This window comes from Syngnathus acus, chromosome 12 (assembly GCF_901709675.1).
Source record: "Syngnathus acus chromosome 12, fSynAcu1.2, whole genome shotgun sequence".
NCBI lineage: Eukaryota > Metazoa > Chordata > Actinopteri > Syngnathiformes > Syngnathidae > Syngnathus > Syngnathus acus.
Window position 1 is genome coordinate 7475234 of NC_051097.1, and position 22011 is coordinate 7497244.

The 22011-nt window shown below is 44.5% G+C and overlaps 1 protein-coding gene across 4 annotated transcripts in view; it reads right to left on the reverse strand.

The window, feature by feature from the left end:
- The window catches only part of unc5c (unc-5 netrin receptor C), an 84138-nt gene that overhangs the window by 37246 nt on the left and 24881 nt on the right, over positions 1 to 22011 (reverse strand). Inside the window, exon 1 of one of the 4 annotated variants that reach the window (XM_037265586.1) lies at positions 6910 to 6982. The exons of the other annotated variants lie outside the window; for them this stretch is intronic. Coding sequence (XP_037121481.1) covers positions 6910 to 6967 — 58 coding nt within the window. The 5' untranslated portion in view covers positions 6968 to 6982. Of the gene's footprint in view, positions 1 to 6909; positions 6983 to 22011 lie in introns of those variants that run through there. 4 annotated transcript variants of the gene reach the window in all.

Genomic DNA, 22011 nt, shown 5'->3' on the forward strand with positions numbered 1-22011 from the left:
TGCGATGACTGTACTCTGGTTAATTGGCTCGGAACAGCGGGCATCCGGTTTCTGGCACCACGCAAAGGGCGAATGGAAAATCACCCCAATTTAAAGCACCCTGTCATTATTTTGATAATAAACCGTCTGCTACTAGGGAGAAAAACAGCATCTTCACATTGAGTAATTTAAAGTCATTTTAGCCAGTTGAGGATATTAAATAAATGAATTAGTTGCAATATTAAACACAATATTTTGTGTTAGCATTAAAAATCACAATTTGTACAAACCATCTTTCACGGCTTATCACATGGCAAATTATAAACCAAATAAACAATTTTACACATTGACAAAGTTTACACAAAGTTATTTTTGAAAACTTTAACATCTTCCATTCCAGTAAGTCATTTTGCCCGAATCCGTCCACAAGAAAGAGCTGATTAGTCAAGTAATTTGATTTACCCCAAATTACTAATTCATTTTCTGGGTCAAACGACAACATGAGGCCTGATAAGTCGCTGAGTGAAAACCGTAGCGGGTTTGCTGCTATTTCTCCCTTCATTCTGGCTGGTGCCAAATCCTTTCTGACACCCGGCTCCACCCTCAACACTCATCCTGCTTTTCCTTTGCTTGCATGACCTCATGTACTTATTTGCCTGCCTTTCCTCCCCGTGCATTAGCCGTGTCACGCTTGCCAAAGGCTCAGTCGTCAGCTTCTATTTGGTGACATATTAATCATTGCATAATAATATATACCCCATGTTAAGCACACACACACACGAGTCGTAATTTTCACACGAGGCAGCCAGGCTAGACCTGACGAATGGCTGACACCCACAATTAAAAATCCAAATGACAGCCATTCATTCTTTCAACATTTGGAACAGATTAATCACATTTCCATTCATTTCAGTGGGAAAAACATCTCTTTGCGAATTTTTCAATTTGAGAAAAAAATGAAATTCGTAACCCGAGGTTTCACTTTGCCCATATGTCTGCAGGATAGGATGTACACTCACGCAAGCTTCCGTGCAAAAATAGAGCACAGCGCTTCATGAGAAGGACATGAAGTCGGAAGTGTGTCGCCATGTGGAAGCCCACAAAGTACCCCGACATGCTCCCAGGGATGGATTTACACTGCATGGCTCAAATGACACAATTCCAATTTTTTGCTCCCAAGCGGTACAATCGGGATGAGCGGCATGGTAAACAGATTAAGAAAGAAAAAAAAATCCAAGAAGTATTGCATATTTGTCCATTTGACTAATAAAATTAGAAAAAAAAAAAATCATAATTGGTCAACTTTGTGATGTAACATGCCAAAAAGCCACGTGCCAATTTACGTCCGTTTGTGTGTTTATGCGAGTGAGTACGGGCTCTAATATATTCAAACATGCGTGTGTGCTTGTACACTGCGTGTGGCTCTTCATGGGTGATGGCTGAATTCATGTGACAAGGCACATGTAATGCAGATTCATAAATCCTGACCTCAACATCAGTAGATGGGGAGAGAAGGTGATATATGAAAGGGCGCGCACGCACAGACATACGAATGAGGAACCCTAATGGCGCTGATAATAAAAACAAGACTCCAGCCGCAATAGTGCCTAATAGACATGACTGTATATCTGGCTTCGGATGCACACACACAAACACACACACATGGGTTCTATATCCACAAATCACCAAAGTCTATCCGCTTTTCCTTGCACTTCATTACGTCGCTTTGAGCTCCAGTGTTGGAAGTGAGACGGCAACGCCGCTAACGTCTCGACAGTGTTGCGTAAGCTAGGCCCTGTTGTACAACACGCTAATTCTCAACTCAAAGCGAAACCTCGCACAAAGCTTTGACCAGCTGATTTGTATCGCCGCTGCCAAGAGTCTCCGCAGACGGCTGCGGGGGGGTGGGGGGAACCTACAGCTGATCGCTTGATATCACATGAGACGGCCCTTTAAATGCTCCGCTAAGCCCGTAATAACTGTTTTGCAGGTTTAATTGCAACCACGCAGGCCCCGGGTGCAGCCTCTAATCAACATTTTTCCCCCCTCTCTTTCCCATAAATTATAACAGCATTTACTGCTGCGCTTGATGTCATATTTATAAGGGGCTTGGGCTTGAATTCAACATTTTGTTTACTTTTGTAGGAAGTTGCACCAAAAAAAAAGAATACATTAGTGGACATTGAGATGAATAAAAATGCCAATAAAATGTGTTCCTGCCTGTTTTTGAAAGAAAACTAGCACACTATGAATGGTAATTAGAAAGTAGCAGTAATAACATAATTAAATCAAGTGTGAAAAATGAAAGAGTTTGTGCATTATGATCATAACTAAAAAGTTCATCCAAACACTGGAGTAATATTAGACTTTTGTTTTTTACACAGGATAAAGAATTTACACCTGTTAGGTTTGTGAGATTGTCTGTCAGTATGTGTTGCTGCACCGTTGTCGTTAAATGTCAACGCTAGTGGTCTTAGCCCACCTATGCCTTTTGCAGTGTGTGTTAGCATTTAGCTAGCAGACTTCCAAAAGTTTGCTTGAATACAAACAGCAAAAGCCTTCAAGCCACACCTTGCAGAGAAACATACATCAGCTGTATCACAAACAGACTATCATGTTCTCATTGGCACTCTCAGAGTAAACTGGCAGATCGATGGCATTTGTGGAAAGCTTCTGTTGAGGCTACTGCAGGCTAATACCAACACTCTCCAGCAGAAGGCTGCGTGAGCATGCCACAATGGCTGCAATCATTCTTTTTTGTTCTTAGTTCTTACAAAATTGTATATCTGAGATGGAAAAGGGTGAAAATACATCACACCTGTTAATGCATGTGTTAGAGACACTTGGGTAGTAGGGAACCATGTGTGTGTGTGCAAGGGCGTGACTGCATTAGGGAATCACACACCCAGCTCCACTCACCAGGGGACCACTGTCAGCCTGTGATTTCGCCCGTGTCCCTCCGAGCCAGTGAAATAGGTCAACCACGTATAATGGCGGGGCAACGAGGAGCAAGTATGGCAACCCCCCCCCCATCCACCACCACCTCTTCTACCCCCACCCCTCCTGCTCAAGACCAGCCAGCCGCTGAAAGCTAGCGAAGTACACCCCCCCCCCCCCCTCCCCTCCCCGACCTTCCGCCCCCGTGGATGCAAACGAAGCAGCCACAACATGTCCACCTCGCAGCCACAACAACCATTTACGGAGCCACGCTTAAGTGGAGCTCGCTTGGCTGGTTCGTGGGATTTTAACACTCATCGTTCGCCGATTTCCATGTTCATAAACAACGCAAAACATCATGCGCATGCTAACTAATAGCACCGGTTAAGGAATTAATATTTGAACACAAGTGGTGGAGCAACACATGCAGACAGGTAGAGTGCCCACATTAAATCCAGAAAGCAGGTAAGCTGTGACGTTAGCAATGCGAGGGCTACTTGACGTCAACTTCTGTCGACAGCAGGGGGCGGTACAAGACAAAATAGCAGCGCCTGAGATTGATAAAAAAAATTAAAAAAAAGATGAATGTCGTTATGTATTTCTTATCCCACATTCACAATATTAATAAGAACACCATGGTTGAACTCTCACCATTTGTAAATATTCACATCAGTGATTTTTCACAGCAGGATAAACTGAAGCTTCGACATCCCATAATAACTGTGATGGAGCGAAATAATAAAGCGGGCAGCCGTCTGCAGGCATTAACAAGGCTCCCGCTTCTTGTTAATGGGCAAAGGGAGAGTGTGTCATGTAAACAGCTGATTTTAATGCGTCTTAAGAATCAAATCGATAGGTGGCTTCCCGAAGTCAACACAAATGCAGTTATTGATCGGCGAGGGAGTCGGGGGTCCCAAATCAGACGCTCGTCCATCGTGTATATTTTCAAACAAGCTCACATGTATGCACAAACAGCCACGTATGCTCATAAATAAGCTTATTGGCCATTTTATGAAATGCAATCCAATGCAATAGCACATGATTAATCATGTTGCTGGGTCAATTAGTCTCAGTGCATGCTTAATTAATCAAATATCCCGATAAATAATGCTTACATTTCAAATCAACTTGCAAATGTGAGAAATGAACAGCAAAATGTTTCAGGGGGAAAAGATTGATGTTTTTCAAGGAAAAATAACTAATATTTTACTTATAAAACAAAATAGCAATATATTTTTTTAAAGAGGATAAAGAATATATTCCAGTGAGCATTGTTAAATGTTCTGTCTGCAGTTGTTGCTCTACTGTTTACGTTCAGATACATTTAAGAATTGTGTTTTAACAAGTCTATGTATAAAATTGATCAACAGATCAAATGCGCTGTCTGATTAATCGGTCGGGCCTTGGCCACAATACTAATAATATGTGACTGCGAGTATTATTTTAATATGGACACTCAATTTTGCAGATAGCCACCAATTACAGGACGGACTGGAACTGGGAATAAAGCTTTAACATAAAATGTGGAAAAAGTGAAGCGCTGCGAATAGGCACTGTATTATTAAGTACTTTCCCTGACGGACGCGCCAACAAAAACAAGCAACGCCTTTTTTTGTTTCTTTTTTTTGGGGGGGCCTCATGTTACCACCCCTCTGCCGTCTCCCGCGGCTTTGACCTTTTCTCTCCAGTGGAACAGGACACTACACGTCTCATGCATTAATGATCGGCGGTAAGGCTGAGGGCATCGCTCTGTCTTCCAGCCCGTCCGCTAGATGACCCACTTCCACTTCCAAGGACGGAGCCCCCGTCGCCGATATAAGCCGAGCAACATTACACCCGTGCGGGTTGGGCGATGCAAATAACTTTGCTTCGTCCGAGACGGAAAAAGATAGCTGGACAGATAGCGTGGCAGTCTAATAAGTGGAAGGCTGCCTCTTCTCATCTCCACAGTTAGCGTGTCTATGACTTTCCCTGGTGGCAGATCTGGAAAGCACTAAAAAAATAAATAAATAGAAAAAAACAGGGATGACAGCGGCTGGACACAAAGCGAGTGAAGCCAATTATCTGGCTCATATTGACGCTTGTGCAGATACAGCCAAAGCAGAAATGGAGCTGCTACATATTTAAGAACATTCAAAGGCATCAAATGCGACTTATCTCGTCTGGCTCATTGTTTACCACAAGAGCAACAATCTTTCTTTATGAAACCTTGGCAGGTTTTTGTGGTGACCTCCAGTCACTTCCAATCTTTTGAAATAATTGTGTCTCATTTATTGCAATATATATATTTTTTAAATTCATGTGATATTCACATCTTTCATCTATTGTAAAAAAACAAAAAAAAGCCAATTCAGTCTGATTTCTGTTTTCATGTTAGGCTATATGTGAGTTAATAAATTAAGTTGAACATAAGAGAATATCTGGGAAGAAGCCTCAGTGCCATATTACATTTTAGTGCCTTGCTTTATGTATGATTTCCTACAAAATGGCATTGCAGCGATATTGAGTGTTCGCTTTCGAATGGTAGACAATATTACAAACGTAATCCAATACTTGATATCGTAATCACTTTTGTTTTTTCTTTTGCTTGTTTATTGTCTTATTCTTCCCAGCATTCTGACAGACACACAGATTTCCATCTGCGGGGGATGAAAAGATCTCAGGCGCGCGCCTCTCGGCCGCCTCGTTCCCAAATATTTGACTTTGCCTGTGATCCGCAACCCTCCGGCAGGCTTCTGTCGGGCTTTTCCGCACCGCTGAACTCTGTTTCCAAAGCAGGTGTTGAAAACAAAACAAGCCAATGAGTAATTCAAAAACAGAATCAAATAGAGAGGCTTGCTTCTCGAAGTTTTATGATTAAAAAATCAGCTCTTCCTCCGAACTGACCGACGACAAAATAATATAGCTGTTAATATCGTCAGCATCTTTTTTATAATCATTGAGATTATCATCGTGACTAATATTACCGTTATTACTGCTAGAAATAATAAATATGATAATAAATAAAAATAATAAAATAAACAACCATACAATAATATCATTATAATTATAAGCATTATAATTGATAATTGATTATTATTATTATCATTATATATTTTTGTTAATTATTAATTGGGGCGTAAGGACTTGTGTTTTGGATATTTCATTTTAATCACTTTTGAAACGCGTGTCGTGGCTCATCAAATTAGGTCACAAATAATCCGGGAACATGAAAGGTTTCTACTTGACACTGCAGCGAAAGAAGCGCTACCAGTGGCATTTACTGTCACTTTGCATTAGTCACTAATTAGTTGAAAGCATGACAACAAAGCAACCTTGTTGCAATTAAGCTTCAAGCAAAAGAGTATACTATATGATATATAGTAGGACCAATGTAGTGCCGGAGCCGTAGAACCGCAGAGTGGTCCAAAAATGCAAAACAATGATAAAGTGAATTCAGACATTTGTTTCTAAATACATTAGAATATTTGAAGATGTAAATGCTACCGAAACAGAAAAACAGCGTTGAGAATCAGTTCTAGTATTTCCTCGCAGCCATTTGAATATAGCCGAGCCATATTGTGGCTTTTCGCACTAAACTTGCATGTGGCGTCAACATTGCATATTAAAGGCAATATACCTCAAGAGCACCCCTCTAAGTTTCATATCAGCGTTGCCATCCCCACTGGATCCATTAGCTTTTATAGGCTTGTACATTAGCTGGCGTCTGCTGCCATCCGCCTCAACAAACCGCCTACACACTCATGTGCAAAGTAACACATCGCCCGCATATACAGCACACAACCTATGTGCCTCACAAGCAGCCCTTGTTTAGCAAAACATATATAATTAAAGTCGCCTCATGATGACGGAAGCATTTTTACTCACTTCCGATCAATGTCATTAAAGGCCCAATCAACATACTGAATAGGAATCCAAATGATCCAACATCTCCGCTTCTGCAGCACACAGACAACAGCTGAAGACCTAGACAGTGGGATTAAAGGTCGTGACCTTTGTAAGAGTCTTCAAGCCTCAGCACACACGTTGATGAGGTCAGTTCAGGAAGCATTTTCAATCGCACGTCTCACTCGGCACCTCGGAGCTCTTTTTTTTTTTTTTTTTTTTTGCAACAGGCTGGAGCAGATGTTCTTCCCACACCTCCCACATAGCGCTGAGCTCCTCCTCACCGCCATGTATTTTAAATATGTAAAAAACAATATGCCGGGGAAACATCAATAGCGGTTTGGTTTCCTCCCTCCAAAACAAGGGGCGCGTTTATGAGCGAAATAGATGCGACAATTAGTCATATTTCAAGTCCTCTTGCTCCATTAGAGGAAAAGCTGCTGCCTGCTGTGCGAGCACAAACTGGAGCTTGGCAGAAATACACTTTTACATCATCCCCATCATCATGATACGCTTTTACAAGGAGGTCGAAATTCCTTTTAATGATACTTGAGTGCCTTTATCGGTTATTATTTTTTTTCACTGGTGCCTTGGGCTCCTTTTGCTGTGCACGACTTGGCCACAGGGGGCAGTATAATACAGTCACGAGAAGCAAAATAGAGTTTCACAACTACTGGAAGTGACTCAGTTTGCCAAAGATGGTAGAATAAATAAATACATGCCTGCAAGTACATGTTACTTAAAGTATTGGTATATAGAGATGCTATTTTTAGTTTCAAGTTGTAAGAAAAGCCGCAAAACGCGTCAATCAGTTGCATCAATCTCGGAACAAAGGGTGCAAAGAATGCGGGCCGCCGCCCAGCCGTCAGTCACGCCGCATTAGAAGACGGCTCGGGTCAGCGCTGGTAGTCAGAGGTTAAAGCCATTACGAGCGAACCGACTCAACTTGCTCACCTCTGACCCTTATTTCGCAAACACGCGCTCGCTCATTGCGTCCGGGCGGCTCTCGGGCTGCGGCAGGTGTTTTAATCTCTCGTGTTCTCATGTGAAAACGCTGAACTATAATTTAATTGAGACTAGGCAACTGGTGTACCTAATGCTGTGTCCGTTGTCTCTATTTTAATAGGGTGGCCATCAAATGAGCCAGCCTTCTTGCCGTCTTCCAAATACATTACACACCATTCTTTTATTTTTGATGAGGGAGGGGAACAAGGGCTCCAACCTCACTGCACTCTCAGCCTTACGTTTTAATATTTCATGGCCGACGTGCAGTTATACCCACAGAATGCACGCGTGCACACACACACACATAGAAGCTAGTCACTGCTGAGAGGAGGTGTCCCTAGCAAATGCTAATTGAACTAGTCCACGGGTCAGCGAGCCTTCCTGTTTTCCCTCCTCCAGCTGATCCATTTTGTCGGGCCAGGGAGCGACGCCGCTATAGGGAGTTTTTGCTTCTGGTTGCGCCGCGAGAAACGTTCTGCGGCCCGAACCGGAAAATGGAGAGTTTGTTTATGAACCAGCGGGGATCTGACTGTTTATGTGAACCTCTTAACTGCTATTGCCTCGCTCGCACTGGAGTAACATGTCAGCAACTCGTAATGCAATGATGGCGTAGGAAATTAATGTACAACTCAGCTTTTTGCAGCCATAAAAAGCAGGATTACAGAGCATTTAGCATTGAATCATTTTCAGCACAGTGTAAAACTGTGTGCTGCCACCTTGTGGATGACAGTGAAATTACACTCAAAATTAACAGACCACAAAAATAAGGTTATACTGTAATTGCACAAAAATATTCTGCAAACTAACATGACCTCAAACCTGGAACCTGCGATGGAGTATTTAAAAACATCCATGTATAAATAATTTGTGTTCTTACTGTGCAGACAAAAGGTTAAAAAAAAGTTTCTGAATACACTTACCTTTGTTTGCGATGGAAGCGTCAGGAAAATATGAAGAGCGTGGGAGAGGGAGAGAGAAGAAGAAAAATCAAATTAGTAAGTGAGCACAAATCAACCACACACATGAAAACATAGCATTGAGTTGCGGTATCTTTTTGTTGTGCGTGTGTGCACAAAATTCATGACAAGTAAAGGAAAAGAAGTGGGGGGGCAAACACTGTTCCCTTTCAGAAGACCCCGGGAGGAACATATGTTTCCGGGAGCACCACCAAATATGTTTTCAGAGCAGCCCAAATGCTTTTAATTAGCCCCGGCTCTATTTGTTTTCATTTGCGTGATTTATCCCCTTTCATTTGGCAGCTTGCTAACATGTCCCAGACCAGGGAGGCCAACGTTGCCTGGGGTAAAAGGATACGTATGGCCGGCCCTTGAAAGGACCGCAGCAAACTTGTGGGTTTTATTGGAGGGAGGGGGGGAGGCCACCTGTCGTGCGGATATACTCCGGGAATACCAACGGACGCGCTTGAGCGGGGATATTGCGTATGATCCTTTGGGTAAACACATTTCCTTTGATGCAAAAGCCTCTGGGGAGCGAGAGGTATGAGGGAGATGAAGGTGGGATGTAGCCTAAAGACGGCTTATTAGATATTTGGACAAGCGTTTCTGGACTACATAAAGCTCCCTTAGCCTGAGGGGAAGAAGAGAGCGGCTTGATGGTTTTTCGGGCTCTGTTGTACGCTTGTATGGCCGGCATCTGGCCTGATGAAGAAAATCAATCATCAGCTAACATCTGCATTATCTACAGCAGCGCTTCTCAAACTGGAGGCTCCGGACATTCCGCAAGCCGTATCTTGGAACTAAAACACAAACCAGTGTATTGGGCTTGGCTTATTTACCACATCGCCCGTTAAGGATCCCTGGACCCAAACACATTTCGAATCTACAAGCCGTAACCCTCAAAACAGACAAGCAAACGTTTGACCTGGATCCTTGACCCGGTTGCCTCAAGCATTTAAAGCAGCGACGCAAATAAACGGACGGCAAGGTGAAACACGTTAAACACCAGAAGGCCTGAAAAGAAAAAACAACGCAGCTCTGTTCAGCTTTTGATGGATGGAGATCATTATTTTTCTTTGTCTGCGAACCGGATCTGTCTTTACTCAAACGTCTTTGCTCCAGCGGCTGATCAAGCCCGGGGGGCGGGGCGTCTCGGTACATCAATACGGGGTTAACCAGCAGTGTTAAGATTTAAAAGGAGATGTAAGTGGTCTCCATTAGAATGTTGTAGCCCAAAGGCTTTGAGGGGGGGGGGGGCTGATGAAGGCCAAGTGCAAAGGGACAGGAGATGAGGTGCCCCTGAGACATGACATCGAGCCGGCGCAGGAGAAAATGAAGCCAGAGGGTGACGAGATGAGGGCGGCTCGGCCTCAGAATGAAAGCGTCTGCTATTTACCTCCCAGCCTGGAGACACGGGGCAGGAAATGAGAGCGCACAAAGGGTCCGCGCTACAGTAGCTTCACAGTCTGCAGGGTCTAATCAAAAACCACGGGAAGTGCCGTTAAGACTCATGAGCTGATCCAATCATGAAGCAAGAATTTCTAACATCGTCCTCCTGTATGAGTTCCCTGAAGAAGAAAAAAAAAAAAATGCTGACAGCTGGTTGTGACCGGCCAGACTGTTGGAAGGCTTAAATATGCCAAGGAGCATATTTTAGCACATACCTATGCTAATGGACCTGTCAGGAGTTGATCTCGGATCGTCAAACTTCAGCAGATAAAATCACCTTTGCTGTCACCTTTGGTATCTTCAAACTAACTCCGAGTTAATATGAAAGACTGCAAAAATGCATTACCACAATTTGTGTGGGTTTTAATTTTGGAACAGATTAATGGCATTTCCATTCATTTCAATGGGGAAAGGTGATTTAAGCTCTGTGGTCACAGAGCAAATCAAACTCATGACGCCATTGCACTCTAATGACTAACGCAATGTTAGTTTTCCCCAATTACAATCTAACAACCTTTTCATTCACTCATTCAGCATTTTTAATTCAATTTTCTCATGACGAGCAACCCCTGGCCTGCACCGCTTGGCAACGCAATAAGTGGAGGTCTCAACCCAGCACTTTAATAAATGTGTTAATTCCAATGCGCGGCGGGCGGAGACAATGGCAACGTGGGAGATGACTTCCCCACCATTCATTTCCGCCGTCTGTCTCACGGTGGAAGCGGGAGACGGGCCACGGGGGGGAAATGAAGACCATGCATCACGCTGAGGCACAGCAGCGAGTCTGACATGCCTTTCGGTCCGGCTCAGGTCTAGGAAGACACGCTTACTTAAAGACTTACTTTAAGAATATAGACTAGGATATTAGAATAACATTTACTAAGGATTGATTTCACAAGCTGATTTGACCCGAACTTCCAACGCAATTATGCTAGCGGGTTCGACGCACAGTGTATTTGTGTGTGTGTGTGTGTCCGACATCCCCATGGAGATTGCGCTTCCATTCAACCTGAATGTTTCTATTATTAAGCGGCTCTGTCTAATTAAATTGCCGATGATCACAAACAACAAAGACGAAAGGGGACGTGCAACTTCCTGAGGCTGTTGCCGTAGCGGTTAGATGAGCTCGTTAGCGTTGCCCGCGACTGCCCTGACGACAACACGAGAATCACATCACACTTTTCACGTACTGGCAAATTACATGCAGAAATACACAGGTAGGTCAGAAAGTAGATTTTGATCATAGACGACCATATTACACTCGACACGCGGGGAGGTCAAAGGTCACCTCACTCACATCTGGGAGACTTCAGCAAAGTCTGTCATTCCTGTCCGGCGTCCACTATAAACACAGAGCGCCATAATCTTCCCTCCTCTTGCCACATAAACACACACAACACACAAAAGCTTCAGGTTCCGGGCCGTCGATAAGACTAAACACCGGCCCCGGTTTGTGTCACCGAGTTCAGCTGCCTTTTAATGGCTTTTTCAAAACCAGACTGAAAGCTTTTCTCTTGACTCTCGCTCCTTCGCTTGTTTAAACAAGTTAATTAGCGGTGCTTGATCTGATGGGAGGCCGGTGCCTCTGCGGGCTCTGTCGCAGATCACAGCGTCGCTCACGGGGGGGACAAAAAGGCACTAAGCTCATCTCAACAGACTTGACTAAACATGTTAGCAGACCATCCAGACGGTTTACTCTTAGGAGTTCCAGGCGTCGTCTGTGGTATGAGGATTAGTCACCATTACAAAGCATCAATGCAAGAATAGCGTATACAAAAGACTTGTCTGCTAATCGGACCATGCCAAAGAGAATCGCTGACTCAGCGTCACTGTAAACTTAAAAGCAGATTTCACCCAGCCATGTAAAGATGCATTACATCTTGATAGCAAAGTTGCACTATGTTCTGAACAAATCTCCAGAGTTAGAGAGGGGAAACTGGAGAATAAATAATGCACTCTTTCTAGGGTGAGTTTCAAGCAAGTATCACTCATACAGGCAGCAGGAAAAGAATTTTGCCAGTAGCTGGAGGCTTTTGGCAAAAGATTTTTTTTTTAACAAAAAGTAAGGACGTAAACGTGGAGACAAATGATCCGCATTGTAAAACAAATACGCTTGCTCTTTCCTGGTGTTTATGATGATAATACTGGATGTATTGCCATAACACTTTAGTACTGACTACCAGGTAATGGGGCATTGGAATTTTTTTTTTTTTTTTTAATGACTTATGAATGACTTTGACAATTGATTTATGAGTGGCCTAATCCCGCCGATTAGTTTGTGAAATCAAGTTCAACGGCAATGCTGCTTGCTTGGAAAGAATTGGTGAATTATTGATTGGAGAGGACAGATCCATTGTTAAAAAAAAATCAAGTTTCATTGGCAAAACAACTCACTAAAGTGGTAATAAAAATATGAAACATTAAAACAGCATCCAGTCAGTCCATTACCACTTAAGAGATTGGTGGAATCAAAAGCTTTTTTTTTTTCCATATTTCTTTGCCGTTTATTTATTTTAACGCAGACGCTGGGCGAAGATATGACTCAAACGGAGCAATGAAGAGATAAAGCGGATCTACAAAAAGAGAGGTATGTCTCGAGGTCGGGTCTCTGGAGTGATGAAGCTGCGTGAAGTGAGACCGGCTGACATCCTTCTTCAAAGCTGAAGCCAGAGAAATCGGAATGTGGATTGCCGGGAAGAAGATGTCAAGTGTGCGTGTTGATGGGGGGGGGGGGGTTGCCGGTTATTGATTAAGCGAGTAAAGAGGAGGCATCGGAGGACAGCCTGGCGAAGGCGAGGGAATAGGTGGAGGTAAAAAGTCGGAAGTACAACAAGGACGAAAAAATAACAATACTGTTGTCATTTATTAGCTAGCGCTACTCATCTGAACACAATGACGTTGTACTTTCCTATCGGCCAACGCTTTACGGCCATCTTGCATTGGGCCGCATTATGATTACAAGCATTTCTCCGACTTGAGTTCATCTCTAAGACCCGAGCGCCGAGGGATTGCCTATCAGTCTTCTTTAATGACCGAGATTAATGTTAAGTAGCATTATGGTAATGGAGGCACTAGGCCTATTCCACTTTATTAAATAAAGCTGCTGGAAAATGAATGCGATTATGAATTCTGCTGTTGTTAATGGAGCGTGGCAGGGAACAGTGTTGACTTTTCTTCTCCGATATGATGATCGGGGGTTCTATTTCACGCACGTACACATGAGCATACACGTGAGTGCCGGAGTTGCATCTAATGTATAATCTGTTATCACAGCATGGGCTTTTAATAAATTTGCCTTGCGTGGTGAAACACAGCGAGAGATAAAGTAAGGACGCGCTCACAACATTCCCTTTTAAATTGAACGGTAACACGAACGTATTGTCAACTGATCACGTTGCTTTCCAGAAAGAAATAGAAAAAATAGAAAATAGAAAGGCGTGTAACACAATAAATTTGTATATACATATATATTTCTTTTCATATTATTTTTTATTCTATTTTTATTTTTTTATTTGTATAGACATATATTTTATTTTTTAGCTTAGAAGAAGTGCATATTCTGTCGGTGTCAAGGGTAAACCCGATTAGTCGATTGTTGCCTTGCTTAAAAATCGATTAATCGTGTTTTAATATATTCAAATCTGACAATTTACAGAGGACTTTTGACGATTACACAGAGTAGCGGAATAACCGGTCCAACGAAGCAACAATTTTCATATACCTGTGCAGGTCCCAGACGGTGGTAGAAGAGGCCTAGCGCTAGGCTTTGTTAGCTTCAGCTATTCTGAGCTACCAACATCATTGCGAGGACCTGGTGGATTATTAAAGACAAACAAGAAGGAGCGCTCGGCAAATTTGTGGCATGGGGGCCAAGCTCCTGAAAGCGCATCTCGGAATATACGATCTTCTCTCCTGGGATGATCTCATGGTTGCTCTACGACCCTCGAGCTTCCTTTACCTCTTCCCTTCGCAGTCAGACAACCGAGCACTTAACCTCAACAGGCCTTCTCCCTTACTCAGTCTGCCCTCCATGCGGCATCACATCAAATCAGTTGCTACGTAGCCTGCGGTATAAATAATGAATCCGAGAACAGGGTGGCGGTAAGCATTAGGGTCGCTGCTGGTACACTCGTGAGGATTTTTCAAAATGTGTCAAAATCAGGACTAAAATAGCTCCAATATGTTTACATGTACACTCGGCCGTCGTTCTCAGTCCGAAGCAACTGTGTTTTTTCGAGTGCCGAAAAAAGGAAGGCATCGCTCTCAGCCTCGGTGTCACTTTCAGTTTACCTTCCCCCTGCTGGGAATCTTGAACCAATTATTTGGACTACAGTACACACTTCTCCTCCTCGCCGCAAGAAAACAACGACACCAAATACCACGTCTTTGGGGATCCCTTCCAAAAGAGAAAAGAAACACATCTCTGGATCTTTGACAACATTCCGCGGGAGGATAAACCGAGTCGGAGTACTACTTCGGAAATACCTCCCGACCCGTTAATTGAATACGCGGAGATAAACATTTCCTTTTTATGACGAGATATAGCCTGGAGTCGGGTTACGTGAGGCGGCGCAATTGGATAAAGAGATAAATCAATGCTTTAAGTAGATTACATGCCAGCGTCTATTTCTTTCAACGTAGTACCTCTTGATATTCTCCAACGAGAGCCAGAGAGTCAGCCAGGAGCATCCTGATGACAAACACACACTCGGATGCGGTCTGCTTATCAAATATTACGACTCTAAACACTCGGGAGAGTGTTCGGCCTTGACAAATGGATCGAGAGACCAACGTCAAGGCTCGAACAAACCATTTGGTGTCAAATTAATTCTCAGCCTGGGCCACATCAAAGTCTTGGTTTCTCTCAGAGGTTGTAACTCTGGTAAATTATCTTAACTCGTTCACCGCCAATGACGGCTATCGACGTCAAAGATGGCGCCTGCTTTTCGTTAAACTGTGTAAATACAGAATATAAAGTCAAAAGTCATGAAAAGTAACCAAATACAGATGGTATTGTTTCATTTGTTTTACAAGAGGGGTTTGATGAAAAACAATTGCAAAATCAAACCGCAATATGGCGAAGGATGACTTAACGATTTTTTTCTTTGTTTTGACAATTTCAAACCGCAAGCAGAACGAGAAAAACTTTTAACTGTCTTCGAGTGAGTGTAAAGCCCCTCGCTTCCTTTGAACGCGTTTTGCATATTGGCAGACAGTTGATTATTCTTGGCGCTAAGCATTATTTGCACTTTAGCATTCCACCCTTAAAAATATTAACTTCAAAAGTGGGTTCATGTTGCTTTGGTAACATTGGCAGTGCGGCGGTGCTGCAAACCCACTGACACCGACCGGTGAGGACTTTTCATTTCCTGGCATTTTGAATCATCATATAAATTAAAAATGGAAAGTCGAGATCAAGCTAGGGCACCTTTTTTTTTTTTCCTCGCTCCACACTACGGCCGTCCAACACTTCGCCTTACAGCTATTGCCGGCAATCTCTGGACACAGCGCCTTATTCATTATTCAGGTAACATGGGGGCCGAATCGATTTCCTGCCCCGGAGCCCCCCTCCTCGACACCCGTGTCCGCTCACCTCACCTCTCACCTGCCTCCACTCTTTTTCCACTCAGATCAACATTCCACACCGAGTGCGCAACACCCTGGCTTTCGTTTTCAAGAGGGGAGGGGGGGAGGTTCAGTTCTGGGTTTTGGATTTCATGTAAACGCACCTTGATCCTTAAATCTCCCTTAAGCCTGTTTCAGTTTCAAACAGCGGGACTGCACAAACACTCGCTGGCTGGCCGGCTGGCCGGCCACTTCGTGTACAGTCTAAGTGGAAAAGAATTAGTATGACTTGTGCATGTGTTGGAATATCTGAGCTTGTGCCCTGCCTACAGGGACCTGCTCCTTCAGACACATTTTCACCTCATCTGTGTTTAAGGGCATTAATATTGCACCAGCCTCCGTGGCGGGGTTAAATGGATGACTGGGGGCACGGAGGGGCAAAGGGAGGAGGAGGAGGGGAGGACTGGGGTGGTGGCGGGGTCTGAATGTCAAATTCAATCCCTTCATTCCCTCTCGCTCTGCTTTACTCGCCGTCTTGCGTTGATCGGCTACGACAAGAGACGTTTTTTTGGGTGGGGGGTGACGGGAACAAGGGCACCATAGTCCTAGCATGTGTTTTTTGTTTCGGGGGGAATACGTGATACTTGTGAATGGCGGGGAATAGGTTGAGGATTTATTGTGGATGTGGGGAAAAAAATGAACTACACAACTTCCAACTAGAGACGCTGACTGTGGAGCCGGACGAAAAAAACCTTTCCTGAGACGGTTACCTCGGACACCAGAATTAGAAGAAACATCTTTCTGCCGTTAATCTGCTCTGCTGGAACGGTGCTATTCTCAGACAGCAGCCTCTCGCAATTAATTCTCCATCACTGGCTCACCAATCACCGACGAATTCATCGCCGGGACGTTTTACAGCCGGGATGAAGGAGACAAAAAAAAGGGAGACTAGGAATAAAAAAGCACGACTCAAGGGCCCAGGGAGACTGACATTGGCGAGGTCACGCTGAGGTTAAGTTAACATGCATACAAGCTCTTGAAAAATTAAAGGCCGCTGCTCACGGAAGCTGCACTCGGAGCACCAAGTGGCAAGACCTTGATGGCTTCTAGGGGGGGGGGAAGTTCACCGTAAAAAAAAAAAAAAAAAAAAAGACCTGCTGTTCTTCTACATGGCTAACCCTGCAACACACATTTAGAAGCCCACAATCTTCCCGCACACACACGCAAAAACAAAACTCAAGTGATTGAGAGCTCAGTGAGGTGAACAGCTGCAGAGAGAACGGACAGACGCAACGCCATCTCATAAGTCTTTGTTTTCTCGCCCTCTGCATGGATACGTGCTCACGGGCGGCGCTTGACTGAGTGCGCCGCTGTCGGTTATGTCCCGGGTGTTGATATTTCCACTCTGAAGGTGTCAGAATGCCAATTACAAATGTGTTGGGGTGTCAATTAGCGGGGAGCGATAGTGTGCACCGCTGCCAACGTGATGGAAGGCAAACAAGAGACTGACTACAAGGAACAGAAAAAAAAAAAAGGATATTTTTGCATATTCACCGAGATATCTCAGCAAACAGGAAGTGACATCGCAAACCCGACGAGGAACTACAGATTAACGAGTCTGTTATTCCGAGAGAACCACGAGCTGCCAAGTACGTTCCGGCCTATCGACTATTTTGTCCATGTCTATTCAAAGAAGTCTCTAAGAGACATCGGGCCACATCTCCAAGCATGCGTCGCCGAGCACAATAAAAGACGCGGCCAAGTTTGTGGGCCAGTGTGTGGCCGAGAGTTCCCGCGGGGACCCGTGAACGATATCCAGCGTTGCCATTGTTGTGGCCGTGGCGAACGCAGGTGGATATATTGAGGCATTCATCATTCAAAATTCCATTTCCACTTTTGTTCATTTTTCTTCTCCCATCCAAAAAGAAAATCCAGCTAGCCCATTTACCATCTTGTTAAAAATGAATAGAGTGGCTGACATTCTCATCTCATCGCCCTATTTTTAGCTTTCCTATAAAGACCACGTCGTTCAAGGTGACGCGAGCGAAAAATTTGAAAAATTTGAATTCTGGCAAAACATTGCGCAGATGACACGCGATGCAAAGAACAGCCTGAATCATTTACTTAGTCATCAGTGCTGAGCCTACGCAGATGTGAAGATAAACAGACATTATAAAGCCAAAATAATTCACTTATTTGGTACATTTGGTTCTTATAGTCTCACAAAAACCAAAATACGGTGGCTCTCGAAAGAGGAACTCTGCTTTAAAATGATGAGAGTTTGCTAATCCATCAGCGCGGAAATAAAAAGGAAGGCTGTCGGCGGCGCACGCGGAAAGAGCAAACCTAAAATTATCAGCAATTGGGAACCAGTAGGAAATGGTGAAGGGGGTGAAAATGGCGAGTGTGTCATATATCCTCCCACCTCCGGGCTAATTGACGAGATAATTACACGAGCGAGGCGACGGTGGACGAGCGACACTCGGGGCCGCTGGAGTGTCTGCAAATGCTTTTCGGAGGGAGCGACGGCGGAGTTTGTTGTCAAGAGAGAGGCTCATTAAGCCCGCAGCTGTGTTTGCTGATTTTGTCATGAGCAAATTGGGCCGCGAGAGAACGACTTGTATATGGAATCGGCTCTTTAAAACAAGTTTTTGCTGTCGGGTCATTGCAGTGCAAAAAAAAAAACGATTGTATTTGTTAAATGCTGTTTACTCAAACTAAATAACCATACGGAACAAATGTAATAAATGGAATTGTTGCTATTTAACGGAATGAACAACCTTCTGTTAAAATGTTCGAATGACTCATGCAAACATTAGTCCACTAAAAAAAAACACACACACAAATAAATACTAAGAATAATATGTATATATTTTTTACATTATTATATATTTTATAAATACATTTTATTTTGTAATATTTTAATGATCCAAATGTGATTTTCTTCGATTCACCTCATCAGAGAATTTCGCATGACAGTCCCAACACAAAGCAGCGGAAGATAAATACGAGCCGTAAAATGTGTCCGGGTGGGTCTCGCCAAGAGGATGTCAGTGAGTCATTTGGCTGCGCCCTCGGGGACTACATTCAACTTCTCTCATCTCTGCATCCCTTTCTCCTTCTTTCTCTCTTTCGCTTATAGTTTGACAGCTGCGGAGTAGGCCGAGGGTCAAGGGAATCTCGCCATCTCACACCGACGCACACTCGCAAAGACACACAATGGCGGGCTACTGTCGGGCTTGAATGCGGAAGGTGCAGGCTGGAATTTTCCCATGCCGGGAGTTTCGCGGTGGCCTTTTTCATGACTGCGGCGAGACCTGAGTGGCCTCTGGACACCTCCCCCCCGCCCCGTCCCCTCAGCCCGCGGGCCGTGTCTTCTCCCCCTGCCGGGTGGCTCAATGGCCTCAGTGTGCAGGCGTGATTGTGTGTTTGCATAAAAGGCCGACCTCGGGAGGGGTTCTGTCACTCAGTCGTCGGCCCTCGCCCGAGGCGAGTCATCTGTCTTCAGTGGACGACAAACTGGGATTTCTGTTTCGACTCAAAATACTCGCATGTTGAAACCCCTCAATTTGGGCTTTGGAAAGGGCGTTTTGATTCTTCCTCTTTGGTGTTTGCGGCTGTCCAAATGACTACGGTGATTGTTCCCGACTATGAATAGATTCTCAGGTCGTCAATTGTTTTTTTGCTATGATAATTGACGATGATAGAACAAGCTATTATTCCAAAATCCCAAACTGCAGACTTGACTCCCACAAAATGCACTCTCCTAACTTCCACGTTCAACCCAGGCTAAAAGCGATTTTTCCAAGCTAATTAATTTAAAACGACTGTACATTCTTTCTCCAAGCCGCGCCATTTGTGACCTCGAAACCTCGTAGGCCGAGGCCGCCATTACCCAAGGACGCCCTTTATTTGTTTGGCTCCCACACTCCCGCCTTCCAACATGCATGCTGAGGGGACTTGAAAGAGCTGCTTTGCCTGTCATCATGGCTTATTTAATAACTATCCCAAAGCAGTCAACAACGGCACCCCGCAACGCGACCCCCCCCCCCCCCCCCACCCCTTCCCCCAGTCCATCAAGAAATCCCGGGCCCTCAGGTCTGATGAATGAGGCCATCAGGCACGCCAGCTGCCCTCAGAGGTGAGCAGCCTGCTCCCTCCCGCCATGCGGCCGGGCCACCGAGCAAGGAAGTGGGGGTGGGTTGGTGGGGAGCGCGGACCTTCATGCCAGGAACTCACGCCGTGGCAAAGCGAAAATATGGCAAGGCAAGAGGGGGCAGGATGTATATGGAAACAGGATGCCAGCAACACAGTGGGTGCTATGGAAACCCATTTTTTTTATTCCCTTTGCTGTTTGCTCACAAGATACCGCTCATATTTCATATTTGAAAATAAAAACTTGAACGGTGATTTCAATTTTGAACCCAAAAACGTCACACCACGGGTTAAACCACTTTGACACATCCGACAATCTGGCCTTGATCGACTTTGATCCAGATGAAGGCAAACTTCTCAATGTCGGTCTGATTATCGGTGTGTGTGTTTTTAGACCACATTAAACGATAAACGTGTGACTAGCGAGGGCTCTTTAAGCGAGTTTCAGTCAAGCCTTAATTGGGCAAACACCGCATGCATATGGCCGTGCTCATTAGTTACGAATAGGTCTGATAATTACAGCCGGATGGGCGTACAGTACACACACACACACACACACATGTACAGTGACAGCAGCTGGCTCTCCAGGAAGGTTCAATAAAAATAATGAGTGTTGATTACTGGCTGGTCAAAGCATTAGCGCGTGTCATCATCCTCGCCTTTGCCCAAAGTTAACAAACGCGCCTCCCTTATCCCCAACGCTGCCAAATAGTGAGGCGCTCTATTCATTATGCGGCGGTCTCCGTTCGCCAATCGACCAACGGCTGCCAGCCCTTGCGAGAAGTTTTGACACGGCGAGGGTAGCACATCACACGAACGCCGGAAGACTATCAAGACATATGGAGGGCCAGGAGGGAAAAAAGGAAAAAGGCCCATAAATAACATTCACAACTGCATTTTTCTTGATCTGAGCTGCCAGGGAGAAGCAAGGTGGATTTACTCAAGGATGGTTTGCCCACTAGAGCTTTGATTTATCTGCTACAAGCTATCTCAGCATCTGCGTCGCTACCTGTTTCAAACCAATCTTTTTATCTCCGGCCAGCCTTCTTGTCAGAAGGGGGCTGGCTTACGACTTTATTCCGAGAGCCAAGCAAACATTTTTTATGAATGCAAAGAGGCTCTCAGAAGGAGAGCGCCATCGCGTCAAGCGTTAGCGGCGTTCGTTTCTCGTATCGGAAATTTCCTCTCACTTGCCTCCGAGCAGCTTCTAAGGGAGGCCGGGAAGTGTCTGAGCACGGCTGAGCCCCTAGGACTCGGAGATGCAAACGGGCCTGGCTATCAAAGGCGAGCAGAGCGGTCAGAGGGACTGCGATATGAGCTTTGGACCGTTGGAGCTAAGGATGCAGTGGGAAGATTCAAAGGATCAGTGATAGCGGCAGACATGACTTGACACGGGCTCGCTATTTCGACCAACTGCAGTCACGGTAGTCTGGATAAGAATTAGCTTAAAGATGCTAACTGAAGAGACAATTTAAGATTTGGTACAACAGCACTTACAATCACTTCTGGGTAGTTCGTGGAACGCAACTAAAGGGTCGCTACTAGCTACTGAATGTAAGAATAATATATACGTAATTGCTAATTCTTTTCAATAATGTATTGCGGCAATTACGTGAATTGTAATTGTCTTTTTTCACCGTCTTTGAGACCTTGAGAACACAAAGCACTCAAATTTCTGGTCTCTCGCTTCTTTCACTGGCAGCCTGACAGAGGGGAGGAGCACCATTGTTACACTAAAGATACAAAATTGATTAGCCATGGCTTGTCTCCGTTTGGTTGCGTAAGTGTAAACGACAGTAAAATACTTTCGTCTATCTTCCGAGTACGACAAGATGTGAATTTAGCTGTTTGTCAGCTAGCGTTAGCATTAGCCACTTCAGCTGCGCATTTGAAGCATTGATTCAACCTTCACCAGTCTAATTCTTCCGTAAAATATTTTTTTGTATTTTTAGTTTGCTGTGAGTGACGGAAAGCTTGACAAGTCGCTTCAACTCCTTGTACATATCGTTGACTTCCATAGCCTAAAAAGACTTTTTCGAGGGCAAAGTGACCGCTGCATCACCGCCGAAGGCCATCGGCA